The 24,253-nt window shown below is 53.2% G+C and overlaps 1 protein-coding gene across 1 annotated transcript in view; it reads right to left on the reverse strand.

Moving 5' to 3' along the window:
* SND1 (staphylococcal nuclease and tudor domain containing 1) overlaps positions 1-24,253 on the reverse strand; it is a 446,649-nt gene that overhangs the window by 400,778 nt on the left and 21,618 nt on the right. Inside the window, exons 2-3 of the mRNA XM_075061914.1 lie at positions 22,641-22,790; positions 17,817-17,937 (exon numbers count right to left, since the gene is read on the reverse strand). Of these exons, the coding sequence (XP_074918015.1) occupies positions 17,817-17,937; positions 22,641-22,790 (271 nt within the window). The remainder of the gene's footprint in view (positions 1-17,816; positions 17,938-22,640; positions 22,791-24,253) is intronic.

Consider the following 24,253-nt stretch of genomic DNA (forward strand, 5'->3'; position numbering starts at 1 on the left):
TATCAACGACAGGGTTCTCTTGCAGCCTGAGAGGTTGCAACACTGTTGGCAGATGTGAGGGAAGAGGTAGGTGAGCTTACAGGAACTGACAGACGTTTCATAGATGGTCGCACTGATTGAAGGTTTTCGTCTATGTGGGGCACCTCGGCCGCGCTCAGGTCACTTGTCGGTCCCAGGATGCACGCTTTTGACCGAGGACCTAGCAAGCGCGCCTCTGGCATTCCCTGCTCCACATTCTAGAATGATTCCACATGTCAGATTTCCTAGACTGTATGTTTCGTGAGACAACCCATAGCAGAATCGGCGTAAGGTTGCTCGTATCGAGTGAGTGACGGGAAGATAACTAGCCGGTTCTTTGGGGGGGAAACTGAGAGTCGATTACCTTCGTGTGTAGGCTGTTGTTCTTCAAATGTGGTTCTCATATCCGGGATTCCATTCTTAGAGGGTGTGTGGCGGCCGCGTGCACAGCCGTCGCAGAGAGAGAAATTGGGCTTTTTACCTAGCACACTCGGCGGGAGCATCGGGAGAGACGCAGGGATTTCAGGGAGAAGGGGCTTGGTGCAGGATCGCGGTTCTGGGCCGCCCCCTGGGAGTGGGCGGGCCACTCACGGCGCCGCATAAATACCCAGCCGACCGGCCACCCTTCAAAAAAAAACTCCTTCTTGCCGGCTACTCGACATGGGGAAGGAGGGTGAGGTGTTGGAATGGTATGGCAACACTCTCGAAAGAAGAACAACGAGAGATTAGGCAGAGCTGGGTAGCACAAGGGATGTAACCTCGTCTCTCTTCTCTTTTAGGTGAGCTTCCATCACTCCTGGCGAGTGGAGGCACGCATTGCTTCATTCACTCGGAGCAATTTCCATTTATGTGTTTAATTCCCAAGCCTTAGCTAGGCAGGACGGGCGCGTCGAGAGTCGAGACGCGGCCAGATTTCCTGGAGGACTAAGCGCACCCACCACCAAGGCCCGCCGTCGTTCTCACTGATACTTGCTGTTACTCAAGCTGGATAGTGCGTGGCGAAGAAGTGGTGCGACTCGAAGCACCAGACAGAGCTTTCTGGGTCGCAGCACGGGAGAAAATACTCGACTGGATCGGGGGTGTTCCGTAGCCGGCCAAACTGCGCCTGCTCGAGGAAGACGTTGAGCCTCGCTTGTGGAAGTGCTCGTGAAGGTGTGCCGAGGGGAACCTGGAGCTCTACTCAGTAGCACGCTGCGTAATACAGTGCCCCCTAGCCCAGGAGGCTGAGAAGAATGCTCTCTGCGCGCGGACGTATTTGGGCGAACCCCTTTTCTGCCCCATAAAAGAGTATCGCTCTCGTGAACAAGAGGTGCGCAAACCTTCGCGATAAAGAGCTGCGAGACCTGTCGGAGGGGCTTGGTTCTGTGGTGACTAGTGAGCTAGATAGCCTAGTGCTCTCCTACCGCACAAACTCTCAACGCGCTCCGGTGAATAGGCTGCTGTTACATAGGCGTGGTCCGCAGAGATTGTGGCTTCGGAAGGAAATCCGGTGGAGAAAGATGGTCCTGGCAAGCGTGAAGGCAGCACCACCTTAGAGAGGAAAGAGGGGAGATAGAGTCGCAAGTTGCACTTTACATCTCTAAGTGACAAATGTTACCGACTGCTAGTGCGTGTGGATGAAGGCCGATCCGTGAGTGGCCTACGCTAGCGGCATTTGCGCGCGACTGAAATCGCATGAGCTCCTGCAGACCCAGCTGACCTGGCGCTGAGAGTGCACTTGAGAAGCTCACACTGATTGCGGGCGTACTCTGTTTTACTATATCTCACGCAGAAGGAAGAGGTAGGAGGAGTGAGCCCATGAAGGCTTGAAGCTGTCCACGCGCCGCTTGCCGTATTAGCCGCGCACAGTCGCGTTTCTCAGAACGGAGCGCTGTGTGGTAAGCAAGGGACTTACAATAAGTCTGTGTCTAGATGACAACGTCCTAATTGAACTGGTGGTTTTGAACCACAGGATTGGGCCGCAGCTCGTGGTGTCCCGCCGAGAGGGTGCGGTGGATATTAAGATCGGAGTCCAGACCCTATCATGAAGCGAGCGAACTACGGCGTGGATCCGACCACCTGGCGGAGCAGCCACTGTCTCCCGTACTCGAAGTAGAAGTGGAATATTGCTGACCGGCTGTAACGTTTAAGGGGCACTGGAGCTCGCCAGGCCCTCCTAGACCTTAAGTGGCATGGCCACGAGGTGATGGTCGTGGAATCGTCGAGGGAGAATATAGACTCTACGGCCTAGGTAAGCCCGAGGTGGGTCAAGGGGCCCCACCACATCGTTCGTAAGAACCCGATTGACACCACCCCTCAGAGTACCGTAACCTGGCACTAAGCGCTAACGCGCTCTATACCCACTTGGCCACGTTACGTTCCGCGCGGTGCGCAAGGCTTCTAACTTGCCTCGGCGCTCGCGTCGTAGCTTATGTCGCTGACTCCCACTTTGTGCATGCGGTCCACTGTCGCATGCTCAATTTCCTCACGCCATCAGCTATGCAGGAAGCACACGCCCTGTCGATGGCTGGGTGAGCCTCGCTGACGCAGTAGGTCGCGCCCGTAGTCCCGTCACACCCGATCCTCTGGCCCACTGAAACGTCAGTGTCCATTTCGCGCTCTGTGTTCCCGATGAGGCTTGCGGACACTGCCTGGGCCGTGGGGAGATTGTCAGTGAGCCCCTCTCGCCCACAGACACCTACTGCACACTGGTTCACGCCGGCTGGGTGCGCCATCACGATCTCACAGCGCGCTCTGCGTCCATGGGGTCACGCCTGCGCGATTAGCATAGAGCTGCGCCACCGATCCTCTCTGTTCTTCCTCGGCTAAAGCTTGACGGACCTTGTTACCAGATGAAACTCGGAGGAAGGCATACGTATGGCCAGGTTGCTCCTACCCCAGCCTTACGCCTCAGCCCTCCGTTCTAGCATAGTCCTGACGCTGTTCCGTATCGACCCGGGGGAGGGCCCCTTTCTGTAATGCCCTCCCACTGATCTCCTGGGCACTTCCTGTTCAAGCGTCGCTGACGCGAAAGAGGTCTACAGAGTGTGGAAAGCCCCACCTCTGGAAATTGGAGTTAAATCGTGGCCGTACCAGCATCTTATACTCGACTCAGCTCGCCCTGGCATGAGTAAGGGACCATAGCTTCACGTGATCCCGCCAGGCTTCTCGGACTCCGGCTTCAGAATCGGATTGCCTTACTTCAGCATCTACCGGAGGGCTGATACAGTAAAGTCCCACTCGTCCTTTGATATGGCTATCGTGACAACAGCGCGTGAGCTGACCGCACCTTGCGCACCGTGCACGCCTCCCAACCCCTTACCTCTCGTTAGACATACAGTACTCCTACTTATGGCCCACACTGTTCTCCGTGGCCTCTCCACTTGTCCGTCTCTCTAATTGACCCTTAAGAGCACAAACCGCGCCACCGTGTACGCCATGCTAGCCACTCGGACACGTGCTGACAGGGGCCACCCCCTCTCTCGTAGCTGCACCTCTGACCCTTCTGGCAACCTGACCTCGTCATCACCCGGCACCGACTACCGCCTCTCCCCGTATGCTTTACTGTGAAGGCTTCCCTTGAATCCGTCGATCCGGGTGCAGCACTCCAGAAGTGCGTCTCTCCTGGTCTCAGTCAAGCCTTCTACTTGCTCGCGTGGGACTTCACACCCTCACGCCTGTGTCATGCGGGCGCTTATGACCTGCTCTGTGTCCCCTGGCCCTTCGCTGGCTTATCAACCGCGGCTCGAGGGGATTAGTGGCACCTGGTGGCATACGCTAGATCGACCTTCCCCTTTCCCCAAAGGGGTCTTCTCTATGCCTCGCCTCGTTGCCCCTACTAAACCTCTGCATCCTGCGACCTCAACAGTACTCTCAGCGCAACCAGCCTCGACGTGTCCGATGCGTCGATGCCCAGCGATGCGCCGGACCTTCCTTGGTGCCCAGCGGGTTCACCTGTGAGCCCAGCTACGTCCACTAGCGCCAGTCCCCTGTCGCCTCGGACGGAACTAGAGACCCCCGAGTGAAGCACGTCTGAAAGCTTGGCTAGCTCCTCCCTGCATGCCCCGTGCTCGTAGGCCACCATCCACCTTATGCAGTACACTTGGTGACATGCGCTCGTCATGTGTGTAGCTCATTTTACTGCCCTCAGCCACGCCGAGCGATGGGCCCATGTGCGCGCTTCGCGCCGTCAGCCGCCGCTCGCTGGTGGCATACCAGTGACACGTGCACCCCTCGCAGCGAGCTCCCCTACGTCGAGCGTCTCGCACCTAGCGGCCGCTTGGAAGGCAGTAGTAGCTCACTGGGCAAGCTGGAGGTCAGTTCCTGTCGCTCGCTTCGTGCCAAGTGTACAGGCGGTCCGCCAGGTCTCTGCGTCGGGTTGAGAGTGGACTTCTCCGCATGGAGGGAGGTGCCCAACGGACAAAGAGGTCCGTGATTACTGAGAGGTCGTTGACGACTTGGGCGGTGCGGTGAAGGTCGCTCCTGATGAGCCACGCTTCCGACCTCGAGTGTCATGCTGGGTATTGCATGTTGACTCCTGCCCTGCTTGCTGCCATAGGCTGTGTGGCGACGCTGCCTGGACGGCCATGCGCAATTTTGTGCCAAGACCCTTTCGCGCGCAGCGATCCGCCACACGGCTGAGGTGACAGCAGTAATGACATAGTGAGGGTCGCGTTGGGACCGTGAACCGTAAGCGCTCCTTCCTGCTTTGCTGCGCGGGGAAAATCGTCTATTATGGAAAGTCAGCACTTGCCTTCATCGTCTCCTGATGGGCCCGCGCCTCCCCCTCTCCTAACCTCATGCTGAGTCCACCCGATACCTCCTTCATCCTCCCTCTGCCCTCTGGGCCACATCTCCCTGCACAAGCCTTCTGCCCCCTAGGGCCTGCCCTTTCTCCACATCCTCTCTGCCCCACTTCCCGTTGATCCAAGGACGCGTGCACCTGTCTCCCTCACCCGACTAATGGTCTCATCTACTAGGGAGACCTCGTCTGGGACACTTCACCCTTGCGTAATGCCTCGTACTGTTCTCTCGAGGCTCCCGCGCTCCTAGATAAGTTGTGTCGAGATCGTAGCCTCCCCCATCTCTTGTGGAATCTTTGAGCCGCACCCTTGGAGACAAGCATTACACGCCGCCCCCTTGGATTTGCGGCAGCTCAATCATACCTCTCCTCTCACCTCTTCGTTCGGCTCGTAGCGCGCCACTTACTTCTTCTTACCTAGACACCCCTCCTTACCCTCCGTGATCGAACGTTGACCCTGGATCTTCTGTGGCTTCCCTGCACCTCGCATGCGCATGCCCAGCCTGGATTACTCGGGGTGACGCAGGGGTCTCCCCCTTGTAAGCTGTCTAGACGTGGCGCAATGGGGGGGGTCGGGAGACGGCCAGGCGCATCCGAAGCAACCCCTACTGGAGGTGGCACTCTGTGCTTCACCGCTGCGTCAGCGCCCCACCCATGATCGGCATAGTGGAGAGCTCTGCGAAGCCAGCCGCCAATGGAAGTAGGAAAGAAGCGGGGCTCTGAGACCAAGCGGGTTCCGCGTAACAACAGAGACCTGCGTGAGTGGTAGACCTGCAGCTTTGGTCTTGCCTACCTGTCGCCGTTCCCCTGTAGAGTCGCATACCCTATAGCAACCCTATTGGTTGCGCTCTGCTGGCCCTGCAATTCGTGCGATTTATGTGGCTGCCGGTCCCTCCACCCTTTCTTGCTCGGTGTAGCACTGCGTCGCCGCCTGCGTGGCCCCTTATGACCCCTGGCGTCTTCCAGCATCGCAGCTGCCTCACCTCCCCCCCTGTCACCCCTGCCGCCCCAGTGACACTTCCCAGCCCCTCCCAACTCCTCTTGCCCTTCCCCTCATTGTCTCTTCAGCAGAGGGGCCCTGACTCCCCCTTAGGCCACAAAAACCCCCCCCCCCCATGATTAACAGGGATCAGGTTAATTCCCTTTGATCCCAGTGACCAGCCCCTGCCTCTGGCCTGACTCTGTTGACCTCTCCCCAGTGGTATGTGACTTCTGGATCCAGACACGGCAAAATCCCAACCTCGTCCCTGTCTGAGGATCGGAAACATGTGAGACTTGGAGGACAAACGCCAGGATCTGCCCAACAACTCCTGAGAGATTTTATCTTTGTGTCTGTTGTCCTGCGGTGCTGAGGGTTTCGGGTGGAGGCCGTTACTTGGGGAGGTGGGAGCTGGAACAAGACTGATGCGGAACTGGGTGGGTGTTGTAGGGAATCTTGTGGCTCAGAAGAAGGTCACCATACACCAGCCTAGATAACGAACTGGGCCTACGTGGCATCCTAGAATGCATCCCGAGCAGGAAGTACCGGGCGGCGGCATTGGGCCTAAAGGGCACCTCCGTTGAGCTACGGGGGGGCATTCGCCTACGCTTTAAGGTGACCTTGCCGTCTTCGGCTTTGAAGGTGAGGGTTGTCTTATCGGGAAAACAAAACCCCGGCCCTCAAAGGAAGTCCGCAATGTGGTCTGCAGTACTGCGTGGTAAGATGGAGGCCTGGAGCCACGAAATCCGTCTCAGCGTAATTCCGGAGGCTACAGTCCTAGCAGCCGGAGTCGGCCGGTCCAGCGAGCTATGAGAGGAGGTCCTGCCGTCTTCTTGCCCTCCTCCACAAAGGCTGCGAACTCTGGCGTGAGTCCGGGCAGCAAGTTGTGAAAGCGGCTAACCTCCGACCTAGGTGTTAAAGCCGTATGGCCTAAGAGGGCCTGCTTGATTGGCGACTCGGAGCTGTATGGCGCCAGCTGATAGACTTACGGCCTAGAAAGGTCCAATGCGCCTAGCCCTTTTAGATTTTGTGCGGCGCCTGCTGGCCAATGGCGTCCCTCTCGTACTGATGGCGGACAACTAACGAATGAGGGGGGTGGAGTACAGGGTTCATAACCTTGAGAGGCACCATATCTGCGCTCCACACCTGCTCAGTTGGGACGATGCTGGCGACTGCCACAAGTATCAGTAGTCGCCTGTATAGTTTTAATGAATGGCAGGGCTTTGCCGCGTTTGGGGCATCCGGCAGCCAGATAGATGACTAACCTGGATCGTCAACCTCCGCCACTATTTCCCTGCACCACCAGGAGGTCTTTGTTAAGGGCCACCCGGCGAAGAGTCCTGGTGCCGGCTCGCCAAGTCGATCGGCGGGCGGGTCCTGAGGAAGAAGGAGCCCGCCACGGCCTCTCAGAGAAGAGGAGGAAGGATAACGCCGGGACGAGGGGTTCCTGGGCAGGACTCGTCCCGGTCCTGCTGGAAAGACCCGGGGAGTGCAAGAGGATGAATGGCATGATCCTCTGCATTTGCGGAGGAGGGCGGGATAATGGAGCCTCTGCGTCCCGACGTGTGGGACAGGGCAGGGGCTGGAACCAGGGGAGCACCCTGGGCCCTGTTGGATAAGCCCAGAGTGTCCACATGGCCCATTGGCTGCTGCGTGGGATCGTCGGAGCGACTGTTCCCTGGAAGAGTCCCACGGGGAAGTCAACGTTCGGCGTCCCGGTATAGCTGCTACCTGCCCTGGAGGAAGCGGACTTCTTGACCGGACGGCCATGGAGGGGGTCGCGAAGGTGGCACCGACGTGCCAATGGGACCTGGCAGACGGAGGTCTTGGGGACCGGTGGCCGTGGGGTACTGAGCTGGACCGGGACCTTGCGCCCGGCTTTGGTGCCGGCGCTGTGAGGTCGACGGGACTCGAGCCTCGACTAGAGACTCCTTCCGGGAATATCGGGCCTGCGTGGTGGTGCCGGGACGTTCGACCGGTTGCTGTGAATAGGCGGGACGGGGGAGCGAATTGCGACTGGCCGCCGCGGTGAGCAGTGCCCCGGTGAGCGGTTGCCGAGCGCGGCCGGGCTGGTGCCGCGATTGGGAGCGGCGAGGAGGACCCGAGATCTGGAGCGGGTGACTGTAGCAGTGACAGGAGGGCGGCCGAGAAAAGCGGCTTGCCCTTGGAGAGGGTCAAACAGACGGACGAGCGTCTGAGGCCAGAGGAGGTACATGAAGTGGCCGTGCTCCGTAGATAGCAATCAGAGGTCGTGCCGCCGATAAACGCGTTACTCGGGTAGTAGGACAGGCAATGCTAGCCTCGACCGCGTGCAGACGCCGAGGTGCGCGTTGTAGGGGGCTTCTCAGCACCGGACTCACGGCCTGACGGCGGCTGGAGGTCAACGGGCGCCGTGCGCATCTGACAGGCGCCGCACCAAGCCCGTGCCGGCGGTTCCGGTCTCTCAAAGGAGCAGTCTTAGACTACGGGGCGGCTGCAGAAGAGTCCGCCCGAGGGCTATAGCCGAGAGCGAGGTCGAACTCGGAGATGAGGGAGCGGACGCGAGTTTGGTCTTCTCTTAGCGCATCGCGTGCGTGCGTGCCACTTGAGCTTTACACGTGAGGTACCAGACGTTAGGACGAGGTGAACCGGTAGCGAGTCGGTCTCATCTCGCTTGCTCGGCTTTCACCTCAGTGCTAGGTGTCAACGCACGGCAGCCATACCATGAGGAGCTGTCGGAGGGCTCTAAAGTTCCGCTCCTTACTGACGTACGTGGCTTGAATGTCCTTACAAATGGGGCACTAGACGGCTACGTGGAACTCTCCCAGGCATTTCAAGGCAGGAGATTGTGGGCGATCTCCTGTCGGCATTGGCCTAATTTACGAGGCTGAACATTGCTTAATATCCTGGCGAGCCACGCACCATGGCTCGGTACGGGGCAGCGGGTAGGGAAGAGCGCGCCCTCGGGCCCCGCGAAAACGTACTAACAAGAATACACTAAACTATCACACGTCAATTATAACTAATTAACTATGTAAGACCAAACGATTTACAAAAGGAAAGCGATAAGCTCGGTAGCTAGGCCGAAGAATAGTGGACGGCTCAGGCAACTAGCCACTCCACGCTTCAACGACCGACCACGGAGGCGTCAAGAAGGAACTGAAGGGTAGTGCCAGGTATCGGACGCGGGGTATGGGGTATTTATACGGCGCCGTGGTGGCGCCACTCCAGGGGGCGCCCAGCCGACCCGCCGAGTGTTGCTAGGGTAAAAAGTTTCTCCGACAGCTGTGCACGCGGCGCGCACACACCTAAATGGAATGCATATGAGCAACCACTCGAAGAAGCAGCTCCTGTTAGACATCCAGAAGAAGAAATAAGTGAAGCTACATCCTTAAAAAAAGAGAACCAGAAGTGAAGGACAAATCCAGGTTGCTTCTAAGGCCCCAGCTGGTGTGTTTCCAATTCATAAGGTGCATGCTTCTCCCACTCTGCCCAAAGCTAAGACCAAGGTGCAAAGGTTACAAGCTTCTGATCACTAATAGAGAGCTAGAATCCAGCTGGAGGAAGGCACCTGCCTGGTGAGGCTGTTATGGCATAAACTGTATTGACATCTACACAAACTTCATCAGGCAACGTTTTATGCTTTGTCTATTCATCTAAATCCCGTCCTGTCACACAGTTTAACAATAAGGGAGACACCTACACAGGAAACTTGGCATAAAAATCTTTTCTGTGGCAGAGAACAAGGATGAAGAATACTGAAACAGTGCACTTAAACTGATATCAGTGTCACTTCACAACAAAATCCTTTCAACATTTATTTCCAGCAGACTACGCACTCTACTTCCGCCTTCTGATAATAAATACACAAATGCTCCAGGATTTCTGACAGAAGAACGGATTTGTTACAGAAGCCAAGGAGTCAGTCATAGCGTCAGCTATTCAAAAGGATTATGGGGGCAGATTATCCCACAACTGGCTACTGAGGGGGTTCTCACACCTCCCTCTGAAGCATTTGGTGCTGGCCACTGTTGGAGACCAGGCCAGATACCCCCTGGGTCTGATCCAGTCTGGCAAGTCCTATGTGATAGGCTGAATGGCTCCAACACCGGTAGAGCAGCAGCTTATCATCTGTCAATCGTTCAACAGCAACTAATATCAGTTACTGTAGGAAGGCTGGTGACAGGCTACATACAGCTGCAGCCCCTTACTGGAACACCTGGGAGAGACCAAAGAGTGAATGGTTTGTAAGAGGGAGAGGGAGTTGAGCATGCTGGTAAGGCAGGCTCTCTATACACACTTCTGCCATCATACCTCAATTTCCAGGCCTCTCATGAGCAGAAACTCAAATAGGGTCATCCTGGTGTTAGCAAGTTAGAAAGGATTGACAGATGAGTGTTCAGGAAAGAACAAGGGAGTAGAGCTCTGACATGAGCAGCTGAGAGACCACTGTGGAGGAAAGACCTGCAAACAGTGGAAATAGGTGAAGACAGAGGGCCTACCATAGCCAAGGAGAGGAATCAGTAGGGGCAGCAGGATGACATTAAGGAAGTCTACTTGAGCAGATCACTGGTGAAGACTCTCAACTGAGATGCAGGAGGCTGTGCACTCAACCTTTACAGACAGGGTAGAAGCCACAACGCTTGAGACGTGTAAGAACCTAAAGGTTCTTATCCACCCCCCATGTCTCAGTCTTTAATGCACTTATCCTCCCATGACCTTGTAAGGTAGAACAAGAAACGAGGCCCAGAGACACTCACTCAAGGCTTATGCAGTCTGTGTCAGAGGACAGAACTGGCCTAGGTCTGCCAAGTGCCAAGCTAGTGCCCTATGCGCTGGTACCCATCCTTCCCTCCTAAGGGCAGCAGCAGCCAGACTGGATTGGATGAGCAGTCCATCTAGTTCTATGTCCTGTCTCCAACTGCAAGCTACTTCAGAGGCAGAGGCAACAGCAGTGACAGGACAACCTGACTCCAGAGAATGTCCTGCTAGGGCCCAATAGAGTCTGAAGCATAAAACAGACAGGTTTAGCAGGGAACAATCCCTTGCATGCAGGAGATGGACAAGACTGAAGACTCACTAGTGACCCAGACACTCTGAAGGCTGACGAAAGTTATGCTCCTGTTAGTCTACTGCTAGGTTAGGACAGCACTGTATGACTGGGGTGGGTGTTATCCTTTTCCTCTTTAGACAGTGACCCACCAGCTTACTGCGCATTGGCTTGGCTTGAGCCTTCTCCCCTGGACACTTCCAATCCTTGTACATTGAACTGACAGCTGAGGAGCAGGAACTAACTCACCCAGCATGGGGAGATAGAGAAGCAAAATGCATTTGCCCTATCTATTTAGGCAACAACAGGTCAGTCCTATTCAGCTTCTTCAGCCACCTCCTTGTGTGAACCAGAACCCCTGTCCCTGAAGACATAGGTACTGTGTCCATGGGTGCTCTGGGGCTGGAGCACCCGCAGAAAAAAAAAAAGTGGGTGCTCAGAACCCACCAGCCACAGCTGTTCAGTGGCACCACTGCCGATCAGCAATTTGGTGACACCCCCGCTCAGCTAATCAGGAGCACCACCAAACAGCTGATTGGCAGCTCAGGGAGGGACTTGGGGGAAGGCAGAGAGCAATGAGCAGGCAGAGGTCTCAGGGAGTGGGCAAAATAGGGGTGGGAAGAGGCAGAGCGAGGGTGGGACCTTGGGGGAAGGAGTGGAGCGGGAACTTAAGTCGGCACCTATGCCCGCAGAGACCCAACAAGCAGTAAAGTCAAGAGAATTAGCAAAACAGAGGATAGTGAACAAATAGAAGAAAGGAGGGGGAAAATGTAGCATGGAGAGGAAGGCAACCAGGGCTGTCCTGTCAATGCCCCTCATTTTTACTATTGATGTGCACCTGGGGTTCAGGGAAGAGGAAAGTGATAGTACTATGGGGAAACCCTGGTGTTTCATTCCAGAGCATCCTCTAGGAGCTCTCTGAAGGTCTCCCATTCAAATACTGACCTGGCAGATACTTAGAGTGTGCAAGATCTTTAGCCCCACCACAGCACTTTGGAATAAGTCTTACTCAGATTCCAAGGCCAGAAAGGACCACTGTGATCATTTAGTCTGGCCTCCTCTAACACAGGCCAGAGACCTGCCCCTAAATAAATTCCTAAAGCAGAGCTTTCAGCAAAACTTCTAGGCTGGATTCAAGAATTGCCAGTGATGGAAAATCACCACAACCCTCGGTAAATTGTTCCAGTGGTTAATTACCTTCACTGTTAAATGTATGCCTCATTTCCATTGTGCACATATGTGTGTTCCAAAGGAGTGCTTAAACAAGAACGGGGCTGAAAAAAAAAAGATAGTTATCTGTTCCGTAACAGGCGTTCGAGATGCGTTGCTCAGGTGTATTCCACAATAGGTGTGCGCGCTCGCCACATGCACCGGTGCCAGAAGTTTTTCCCTTAGCAGTACTCATACTGGGGGAGCACCACTACAACCCCTGGAGTGGCACCTCTACATCGCGCCATAAAGAGGGCTGCGTGCCTCTCCACCCTCAGTGCCTTCTTGCAGGACAACTGACAGAGGGGAAGGAGGGCGGGGTGTGGAATAGACATGAGCAACATCTCGAAGAACACCAGTTACGGAGCAAGTAACTGTCTTTTCTTCGAGTGATTGCTCCTGTGTATTCAACAATAGGTGATTCCAAGCTATACCTGATGGAGGTGGGTATAAGTTACAAGTTCCCATGACACAGTACCACCCTGCCAAACCCGGCATCATTTCTAGTTTGGGAGATGATCACATAATGCGAAGTAAACATGTGAACTGAGGCCCAAGTGGCCGCCCTACAGATGTCCTGGATAGGGACATGAGCTACGTAGGCCGTTGATGAGGCCTGAGCCCTCACTGAGTGTGCCCTGATGATCAGCGGTGGGGGAACCCCTGCCAGATCATAGCACGTGCATATGCATGAGGTGATACAGCGGGAAAGATGCTGGGTGGAGATTGGTTCCCCCTTCACATGCTCGGCCGATGCAACAAAAAGTTGCCAGGATTTCCAGAACAGCTTGGTCTGATCCAAATAAGAGGCCAGCACCCTACGCACATTGAGCATGTGAAGGTGGCGCTCCTCCTTGGAGGAACGGGGCTTAGGACAGAGCACGGGAAGAAAGATGTTCCGTTCCATATGGAAGGCGGAGACCACCTTTGGGAGAAATGACGGATGAGGGCGAAACTAGACTTTATCCCTGTGCAAGACCATATATGGAGGTTCCGAGGTCAGGGCCTGGAATTCCGAGACACAACAGGTTGAAGTGATTGCTACAAGGAAGGCTATCTTCCATGAGAAGTGAGACCAGGAACACGTACCCAAGGGCTCAAAGAGAGGCCCTGTGAGGTGGGACACCACCAGGTTTAGGTCCCATTGCGGCACAAGGGGTCTAGCATACAGGAATGAACCGTCAAGGCCTCTCAGGAAGCAGAAGGTCATAGAATGGGAGAAGATCAAGTGCCCTTGCACCAGCAGGTGGAAGGCCAATATGGCCACCAGGCGTACCCTGAGAGGCGGGTGCCAATCCTTGGGTCCTAAGGGAGAGGAGGTACTCAAGCATAAGCTGGAGTGGTGCGGATGACAGGGAGGCTGCCCATTCCCCTGCCTACCTGGAGAATCTGGACCATTTAGCCAAGTACATCCGGCATGTGGACACCCTCCTACTTTCCAGGAGGACCCACCTGACCTCCTCCGAAAACTTTCCCTCCTCATCATCTAGCCACTGAGCAACCATGCTATCAGGTGGAGCATGGCCAGATTGGGATGGAGGAAGTAGCTTCCATCCTAGGAGATGAGGTCTGGGCGAAGCAGCAGCCTCCTCGGAGGGGCTGTCAAGAGGTGCAGGAATGTCCTGTACAAGTGTTGGCGGACCTACGCTGAGGCTACAAGGATGACACGTGCTTTGTTTATACTTTTTGCAGGACTTTGCCAATGAGGGGAAACGGTGGGAAAGTATAGAAAAGCTGGACCAACCACTGCAGGAGGAAGGCATCTGAGATCATGCCCCTCCCTACTCCCCCTCCGGAGCACACCTGGGGGCAACGCCAGTTCTGGCGGTTTGCAAAGAGGTCGACCTAGTGAACTCCCCACTCTCAGAAGAGCCGGTGAGTAACCTCCGAATGGAGCGACTACTCATACTGGGGTGAGAAAACCCTGCTGAGACGATCGGCTTGCATATTGCAGACCCCTGGTAAGCAAAACACACTCAAGGAGATATTGTGGGCTATACAAAACTCCCAAAGGCTCAGGGCTTCCCAGCAGAGGGCCGAGGAATGAGTCTCGCCGTGCCTGTTGCAGCAGTGTTGTCCATCAGGATTCTGACCACTTTGCTGCTAAGGTGTATGTTAAAGGCAACACATGCCAACCGTATCGCCCTGAGCTCGACATTTATGTGGAGGGACAAGTCTGCAGTTGTCCACATCCCCTGGGTTTGCATATTCCCTGTGTGAGCTCCCCCGTTCAAGTCGATGCGTCAGATACCAGATCTAAAGACGGGGTCGTCTCCCAAAAAGGAACCCTTTGCAGCAGATTGCTCAGGTAAGACCACCATTGTAGGTAGGCAAGTATCAGTGATGGTACCATGAGAACTTTGTCTAGCCCTTCCAGGCCTGGGAGAACGGGGAGGCTAGTCAGAGATGGAGGGGCCTCATCCAGAGCCTGGCATGGCAGACCACATACATGCATGCTGCCATGTGCCCCAGGATCCGAAGGCACGCTCTCGCTGTTGTCACTGGGAAAGCCGTGACTGAGGCAATAAGGTCTTTTAGGGACTCGAACCTGCTCAGTGGGAGAGAGGCTGTGGACCTTGAGGAGTCCAGCAGCGCCCCAATGAACCCTATGCGCTGCACTGGAACTAGTGTTGACTTGGTCTCGTTTATCACTAGGTCAAGATCGACACATGTGGACAGGAGCAACTCCACATGGGCCCTTACCTGAGAGAGTTGCCCTTGAGAAGGCAATCGTTCAGGTGTGGAAAGATCTGTACTGCCTCCCATCTGAGGTAGGCCACTACCACAGCCATGCACTTTGTGAAAACCCTGGGCACTGTGGATAGGTCAAATGGGAGGAACACAAAGTAGTAGTGGTCTAACCCCACTAGGAAGTGGAGGAAGCGCTTGTGCCCCTTGAAAATATGGATGTGAACATATGAGTACTGAAGGTCCAGGGCTGCATACCAATCCCCCGGGTCCAGGGAGGGGATAACAGAGGCCAGGGACACCATGCAGAACTTGGAGCAGATCAGAAAACGGGTGAACTCAGAGCCCTGACCTCTGAACCCCCATATACCGTCTTCCATAGGGATAAAGTCCAGTTTCGCCCTCACCCATCATTTCTCCCAAAGGTGGTCTCCGCCTTCCATATGGAATGGAACATCTTTCTTCCCATGCTCTGCCCTAAGCCCCATTCCTCTGAGGAGGAGCGCCACCTTCACATGCTCAATGCGAGTAGGGTGCTGGCCTTTTATTTGGATCGGAACAAGCCGTTCTGGAAATCCTGGCAACTTTTTGTTGCCTCGGCTGAGTATGTGAAGGGGGAACCAATCTCCACCCAGCGTCTTTCCCGCTGTATCACCTCATGCATACGCACATGCTATGATCTGGCAGGGGTTCCCCCACCGCCGATCATCAGGGTACACTCAATGAGGGCTCAGGCCTCATCAACGGCCTACGTAGCTCATGTCCCTATCCAGGACATCTGTAGGGCGGCCACTTGGGCCTCAGTTCACACGTTTACTTTGCATTATGTGATCGTCTCCCAAACTAGGGACAATACCGGACTTGGCAGAGTGGTACTGTATACCTGGCGTTCTTCAAAATGTGTTGCTCCTGTCTATTCCATATCCCGCCCTCCTTCCCCTCTGTCAGAGTTGTCCTGCAAGAAGGAACTGGGGGAGGGAGCGCGTAGCTCCCCTTATAGCACAATATAAAGGTGCCACTCCAAGGGTCACAGCGGTGCTCCCCCAGTATGGGTACTGCTAAGGGAAAAACTTCCGACACTGGTGCACGTGGCAAGCACACACACCTACTGTGGAATACACCTGAGCAATCATTTGAAGAATTGGAAGCCTCTGAGTCATGGTGTGAAGTACTCATGCCCCCAGACTTTCCATCATTTTAAAAGAAAAAATCAGCTGTGCCCTGCTTGTGCACTGGTTTTAATTGGGACCTGCTGACAATCCCCTCTACTGAGTGAATGAAAAGCAAAAGGTGACTTCCTATGCATGTCTGACTTTTGTTAGGCACTTATTCTTGGCTTCTCTCCATTTTTTGTCATAGTTTTCATGGTCGGTCTCTCTATTGGTTTGTGTCTGTTCCTTCTCCATTCAACACCTTATAGCCTCTTTCCTCGCACTCTTCTCTCTAGCCACACTTTCCTTGAATTTCCTCCCCCAAGCTTAGTCCGAGCAAGGGTAAACCACCCCTGGAGCCTTTTACTAAAGGTTGTGGTGGATTTGCCATCACTAGCTGTTCTTAAAAACAAGGCTGTATGTTTTACTAAAAGCTCTGCTCTAAGAATTCTTGTGAGGAAGTGCTATGGCTTGCATTATATAGGAGATCAGATTAGAAGATCAGAGTGGTCCCTTCTGGCCTGGGAATCTTTGAAAGCACCCAAAGTCCCCCAGACATCAGAATGAAGGCCCTATTAGGCTGGGAGCTGTGTGTGTATATGACCACCTTTGCCCCCACTCTTTCAAAAACTCCTGGAGGTGGGAAGAACACAGATTTGCAGATAGCTCAGTGGTTTGAGCATTGGCCTGCTAAACCCAGGGTTGTGAGGTCAATCCTTGAGGGGGCCATTTTTGGGGATTGGTCCTGCTTTGAGCAGGGGGTTGGACAAGATGATCTTCTAAGGTCCCTTCCAACTCTAATAATCTATGAATTATGAAAGGACAAGGATGCACAGACTAAATTCTCAGCCATCAGCAGAACAGAAACAAGAGCCTGGACTTATGAGCTTGACTAGAACACATTTTATGCCGTGACCATTCAACTTCAGACCACACAACTTGCCTTCCTCTTCCCTGAGCCCCAGACCCTCCTCACTGGAACTAGCCCCCCTGGATATTTATGGCAGCTGTGCCACTTTTACATCTCAGATTCTTCTTCCATGCTCCATAGGTCACTTTGCCCCTTTCTGCATGCAGGAATGACCCTAACAGACTCCCTTTAAGCATGCTGTCTATTGCAGCTCATTGAAAGCTGCTCAGTGAAGCATTGTCTGAAGGAAGCTATAAGTTAGAACATTCAAAAGCTAAACCAATGGCCTAAAAAGGGCAATGGGTGCATTCAAAGCGCTACTCCCATTTCAGAAGTGCCAGATAACCCACTTCTGAGTCGCTGTTCTCAAGCAGCTCCACGGGCAATGAACATCAATTATCACTGCACTGCACTGCCCCACACACAACAGTCCAAGGATGCTAATGAACTAAATAGGAGCTATGAGAACTCCTTCCTGTTGACTGTCTCCAGTTGACTAAAGCCACAAGATTTATAATGGCAATAAGGGCTGCAACAGGAAATCTGAGGGAATTCAATTAGCACCACGACCTCAGACTCAGACTCATAGGTCAGAAGCGACCAATATGATCATCTAGTCTGACCTCCTACACAAAGCAGGTCACAGAACCCTACCCATCCACTTTTATAACAACCCCTAACCCATGACTGAGTTATTGAAGTCCTCAAAATTGTGGTTTGAAGACCTGCCGCAGCCTGGAGCCCAAACACATTCAGCAATGACAGTCTGCAGCTCCAGCAAAGCAAACCGCCCTATAGGAACCCAGCACCCAACTCCAGTGGGTACCTGGAGGTCCAGTGAGAACCCGCACCTGAATTTCCCTAGTATTACTGACAATGCTATAAATGGCAGCCTGAAGTCTGCATGATGGAAGATACCACAGAAGGAAGAACAGCAATGTACAGCTGGGTGTCAGGCTCTCCGGGACTGAGCAGCAGCACATCACTTCACCTCTACCTGCATGGCACACTTTGCCCTGTGGGCGTCTGGCAGCTCCCTAGCCACTACTCACCTTTCCCAAGGTACACCATGCCGTACTCCCGGCCTTGTGGGGTCTTGTACTCCACAGTGAAGCACACTTCCTTCCCAATGAGCTTCTTTCGCAGGAACTCACGAGCTGGAAATCCCCACGGCTGGGGGGAAACAGAAAACTTGGTCACTGGAGGTCAAAGTGGGCACCATCAGACCCTAAGGGTTCCCCTTCCACTGCTGGACAGTGCATAGAGATCTCATAGGCAGGCAGTGTTGCCTAGTAAACAGATCACTGGATTGGGACTCAGGAGATATGGGTCTTAGTCTCACCTTCAACACTGGCCTACTGGGTAAACCTGGGCAAGTTACTCAGTTTCCCCATCTGTAAAATGAGGTCAATGATACTGACCCCTTCATACTGGGACCTGCTGATGAAAAGAGCTACGTAGGAGCCAAGTGTTCTCTTGGCTAGACAGCATTTCACTGCTCCTGCAGGAGACCCCAGTGAGGCCACCTGCAGTTCGGTGGTTTGGAAGCGAAAGATATCGGTAGGCATCTGCTGGAAAGTAGGTCTGTCCAGCACTGACAGGTCAGGAGCAGCCCCAGTTAGAAGACAACATTTACCCACGAAAGCTCATGCTCCAAAATGTCTGTTAGTCTATACGGCGTCACAAGACTCTTTGCAACATTTAAACTATTGCTGTCCTCTTGATCTGTTCCAGAGTAGTCAGGGTCACAAGCACTCCCCAGGCAACAAGGAATACTGTCCAGATTGCTTTCCCTGCTGAGACAGACCATGCCTAGAGCCTCGACCTGGCGACAGCTCCTCCCTATTCTCTCACTTGCATAAATTCAGCCAGAGGAAATGGACTGAAGACCTTCACAGTAAGAATACAGCTGTGGAATTGCCTGCCCAAGGCACAGGTGGAAGCCTCAACACTAGACAATTAAAGTTGGACCAAACATACCGAGGAGCAATCTTTCCCTGGCCTGGGGATCGGGGTCTAGATGAGCTAATGGCTATTTCCTGTCTAACATTCTACGGCAGTTTGTATGCACACACTGCCTCAGCAAGGGGATCTGAGCTCTACTCTCCCCGCCCCAGTCCTATGCCCCAGCCACACTCCAGCCACAGAAAGGCTGCAAGGGCAGAAACTCAGCATTACAACGGGATTGCAGGGTCAGGCAAGCAGAGAAAACGGACTGGGGAGAACACTGTTCTAGACACCGATAATTAGCTGAATTGACAGGTGTGATTTTATAAACCAGCAGACATTTATACAGTTAAGCAAGATGTTCAGGAGCCCATCTCCTCAGGGAGAGTCTCATTGCAAGCAGACCTGCAGTTTAAGGGAGTTCTATACTGCACCTAACACAGGGAGGGAGGGTGGCCCAGCTTTGGCTTAGTTCTAACTCCACCACATCTATCCAAAAGAGGACATGGGGCAAGTTTATTACCACTCAGTGAGCAATCAGCACATGCCACAGCCATTAATGCAGCGTTTCTCAATGCAGCCACAGCCCCCTGGACTTTTTTTTTTGAGGGGGGAAGCCACAAAAAAGCAGCCCTTTCCTGTTGCTCCTGGATACACTGCCTTGGTGTTGATTGCTGGGGCCCCCAGCTGTGGCTGGGCACTGCTCCCCCTGTGGAGACACCTGGAGCACAATGCTGAAGGACCAGGCAGCCAGTGAGTTTCCCACCTTCCCACAGGCGATGAGGTTCAGACTTTAGGTTTCAGCCCTGGGGTGGCAGGCTCTGGCCACACTGCTTCGGACTCCAGCCCTCCACTGCCTCCCCCAACCCACCCGCATTGCCCCTGGCCCCCACTGCCTCTCCAGTCCCCCACATCTGGGGCTTAATTTGTCCCCAGGCTTGTTGACAGGGCTGAGTAAGTCTGCTGTGAATAATGATACTGGTATATTTATTAATATAACTTGTCACAACAGACTTACTAGCTAGCAACAAATAAATTACAATGATTCAACTGTGTCTATGGGCATATTTATTTGTTTTTCCTAAAGTTAATCAAGTATTTTAGGAAAAAGTGTGAGAGCGGCCACCAGCAAGAGTTGGTGGCCACACTGAGGCCACCAAAAAATTGTGCGCTAAGAATCCCTGCATTAATGGAAGCAACCAGCTACTCATCCGAGAAACTGATTGGTCACATGACCCCAAAAGCAAGTCCCTGAACCTTTGTTTTCTTCCCTGCAAATCAACACAAAGTGCTTAGATCCAGACCTTACACATGCGGATATACAACTGCTGCAAATACTCAGCATTTCAGACCAGAAGGGACCATCATGATCCTCCAGTCTGATATGCACACAGCAGAGAATCCACACAGGGATTCCTCTACTCTCAGGAATGTCTCCCCTACCAGGGAAGAATACAGTCTGGGCCCTTTTCTGGTCAGAACTCTATCTTCCGAGAACAACTCACATCAGGACCAGAAAGACGAGAAGTCAGAAGTGAGATGTCTCTTCAAACTGGTTTAGGATAGCCCTTCATTCATTATATGCATTGGCTTGCAGTGCCTACTTAAGTAAATGTGGCCCTGAAGGTGTCTTAACCACTAAGATGTTCTGGGCTAATTTTTCAGTATTATCCCCAGCCTCACCTCCCCATTTGCTTTGAAATGGGACATGAGGACACTCTGCCAAATATTGTTCCCTAAGATGGTGCATTATAGCAGGGAAAAACAAAGTCCTCGATTTTAGAGCTGGGCAGGAAACTGTTTTCTTTTCCCATGAATTTGAAAAGAAATTCCCATCCCCAAATCAGAACACGATGTCAAAATCTAGATTCTTTGCAAGCCAAACATCCAAAAGAAATTCTGATCAAGTCAACTGTAATGTTTCATTTTGATTAAAGCTAAATTTTGAAACTTCTGAAGTTTTTCAAAATTTTCCTATGCATTGAAATTGACCCTTTCCTGCAAAGGGTTTTGGTTTGAATGAATCAGTGTTTCCCAACAATGTCCAGACTCAAATTCCCAAACAGTTTATTCATTCTTCAAACAAACAAGCAGTAACAGGTGAAGCAACTTGCACAGGTTAACAGTTTATCAGCATCTGAACTGCAAACAGAACCCAGCAATTACACTGAAAACACTGCACCTCACTCTGGACTGAAAAGTTCTAATTTCACCCTAGCTTTCACCCGCTATCGATGTGCCATCTGCAATCACATAGCCACTGATACCCAGCCTCAGACAGGAACACCATGTTCTGCAGGATGTGTGGGGAGTTGCTTTCCCTCTCTTCCACCAGTGGAAGATCAGAGCTCTGCCAAGTTCAGGCACTGACACCAATATGTCCTGCAATTAATATGCAGGCCTGAAAGTGAGCGTTACACTGCTCACGTAGAGTACCCTGCTAATTCATCTGCAGTGAGATCCTCCAGTAGATATCCACTGTCTAAACTCCTTACAAAACACTAGGCTACTGTATCCTACCAGTATCAGTTCGACACTGGAGGGAACCCAGAGCTGAGAAACAGTATCCAGAATACTACATAAAACCTTGAGTTACAGGACCCTCAATCTCAGGAGAGAATGTAATGCAACATAGAGCCTTGGATAATACAACCATGACCTGACCATGTCTCTATGCTCCCTCACTCAGCACTAAAAAATGCCCTGCACTCAAACCTGGCCAGTTTGAGTGCCTGCAGTCAGAACAAGGGGGGGCAAGGGGAAGGGCTGCATTAATACCTGCCCTTTGGAGGAGGCAGCAATAGGCCTGGTTTTGGGGTGTGAAGAAGAGGGAGCTGGGTGCATTGTGTGACAGTGCTTCTCTCAGCATAGGTCTATGTAAGGTCTATAGATATTTTGTGCTGGTGATCCTGGGGGGCAAAAGAAGGCAGCTGGAGTCCTATTTATTCTCCAGTGGAGCGCTGCAGAGCCAGCACCTATTCCCCATACCCAGCCAAGGCTGTACGTTAGCGTGGAAGATTTACTGGGGCAGTGGAGGGGAAGCTCACTGCTATACTACATGGTTACTCAAATACAGAATCTGTTCATTTTAAACCAGTGAACTTAGACGGAGACCACCACCTGCCTGTCTAGCTAAAGAGGGATCTGAGTTGAGTAAAACCTTCTGGGCTGGGCGATTATGAACTAGTCTTTTCACACGCCCTCTCAGAGAATTCTCATTTCCCTTCCCCTGTCTCCAGTGTGACCCATTTGACCACGAGGCTAAGCAGGGCTTGGCCTGGTCACTAGTTGGATAGATAGCCCAGAGGTTGAAGGAAGAAGCCCTGTGGTTTCAATAGGTGGCGCTTTCCGCACCCTCTGAGCAGGCACTCAAGCCAGCTGGCAACACAGCACCAGATGAGGACAATTAACTGTGCTCTTCTGCTTCAGCTAGAGAAATGTAAAAGCAAAACAAGGCTGCAAGTAAGAACCTGTCCAGGACTCTGTGCCTGATCCCCAATTCATAGCGCCCCCTACCACCATATGGGGCATTAGGTCAGCACATAAGGGAGAGCACCAGAGCCCTGGGGCTTTAGGATCAGACTCCAGCCCACTCTCTGCAGCACAGCACCCCCTAGTGCCACATCTTGGCATTGGGTCTGCACTGACCCCCCCAAGCAAGGAGCACCACCTCATGGATCAAGTTACACTGGTCCAAGACAGAGGACTTGCTATACTGAGCAGTGCAAAAAAAATCACTGCTGGCTTGAGGTTTACTTTTGGGCGATCTGCCAGGGCTAGGCAGTATTTGGGTGGCAACCACATTAGGTTATCTCCCTGATTTATTCTAAATGAAGCTCCTGGCCACAGTACTAGGTGCTCTGAGCATGAGGAGTTAAATGCAATCCAGCCTTATGCACCAGCCCCTTGGCCAGCAAGGAGACACCTACCTCATCAGGGGTATCCTTGGCATCTGGCTGTCCTGCAGCAGCCCGACGGGCGAGGTTTCCAGCACGGATATTGCTGAGGTTGATCTGCCTCTCAGGAGGAGGCCCCCCACGGGGCTGCCCTCGGACAATGATGGCGCAGCCTGAGAGGACCTGCGGGGAGACAGAGAAGATTAGCACTCCAGCAGTAAAGTTAAACCTTTGGAGAAGCATCAAGTGTGATACTCTATTCCACTCCATCCCTGACTCCCTGCCTTGGGCCTTGTGCTAACAGTGACCTGTGCTCCCAACACTGGCTGCCCAAGGGATCCCACTTACAGATCTGGCATTGCATTTCCACTGTAATGGGCCCTTGATTGTCAAATTCACCCCCCTCAGTTCCTGTATCTAGGCTGTATTCCTGGCACCCAACATTATGTTCAAGCATCACTCTCCACGCTTTCTAACAGCACCTTCAAAATTTCCCCATGTGCATAGGGGTGTTTTCACAACAGCCACTGCTGGCCCCAACTTCCATTCCCTCCAACACCCTTTCCTGGCTGCACCCCTTCAAAGCTCACCAACTGCGGCAGATCGAGTTCTGTCAACGCCCAACTCTTCAGACCCACCCTCACTGAGTGAGAGACAGACACTGGAGTTTATCCACCTGTGGAATTCTCAGAGAACTTCGCACTTTTGCTGCAACACTAGATTTTCAAGTCCACAAAAATGGACAATGTACCTGAGCCCCAAGGGACAGCAGTTTGATTTTACTCTGTTGAACAGCACCCTGGGACCCTGGGCTACAGGGCTCCATGTATATCCTAGCACTAGGCCTCCACAGTACAATCAGCTACACCCACTTCCAGCCACTGTGCAGATAGTAGGAAGTGTGTCTGCTGCACAAGACGGTGCCAGCCCCATCTGGAGAGATGCCAGTAGGCAGGAGAAGTGAGCAAAGCATGGCACGTCACTTAGACCGCACGTAGCTGGCCCCGCTATGACAGAAAGGAGTGGGCCAGGGCCTAGCTGCCAGACCCAGAACACTGCCAGTGAGCAGAGATGCAGTGAGGTTTAGCCAGAAATTGTATGACCAGCTTCACTGGAGCCACCAGGTCAGCCAGCTGCAGATGGATCAGATTCAGGAATAAGAACACGAATGCCAGCTTGAAGTGAAGGTAGCGAGCTGCTCTCCAAGCATCTACAGCAGTGAGCAAGCAGACATGCAGAGCAGCAAGGCTGGTGGGTTCAAACTGCCAGGGTGTGACATTAACAGGACTTCCTGCCCATTCCCCAGCAAGGCACTGCGTAAGACGTTCTCACCACAGCCAGCAGTAGTGAGCACCCCAGCACCTAAGGTTTGTTTGCAACTGGAGCTTTCTGCGGGCCAGAGAAATGAGCTTAAGTGGAGCTAGGCAGAGCTCAGTCCCTGGGCCTCCAGCTATCAAGTTACTCACACGTGGCACTTGCAAGCCTTGCCTACACCCAGGGCACGGTGGCCAGCAAGCTGTGCAGTCGCACCACTGCTGACCCCTAGGTGCAAACTAGGGCAAGGCAGGGTTTGCACTTCACCTTGCAGTCTCTTTATGCCTGTAATCCCCACAGCAATGTGGACATTAAGAGTATAATATAATCTC

This window comes from Chelonoidis abingdonii, chromosome 1 (genome assembly GCF_003597395.2).
Source record: "Chelonoidis abingdonii isolate Lonesome George chromosome 1, CheloAbing_2.0, whole genome shotgun sequence".
NCBI classification, from domain to species: domain Eukaryota; kingdom Metazoa; phylum Chordata; order Testudines; family Testudinidae; genus Chelonoidis; species Chelonoidis abingdonii.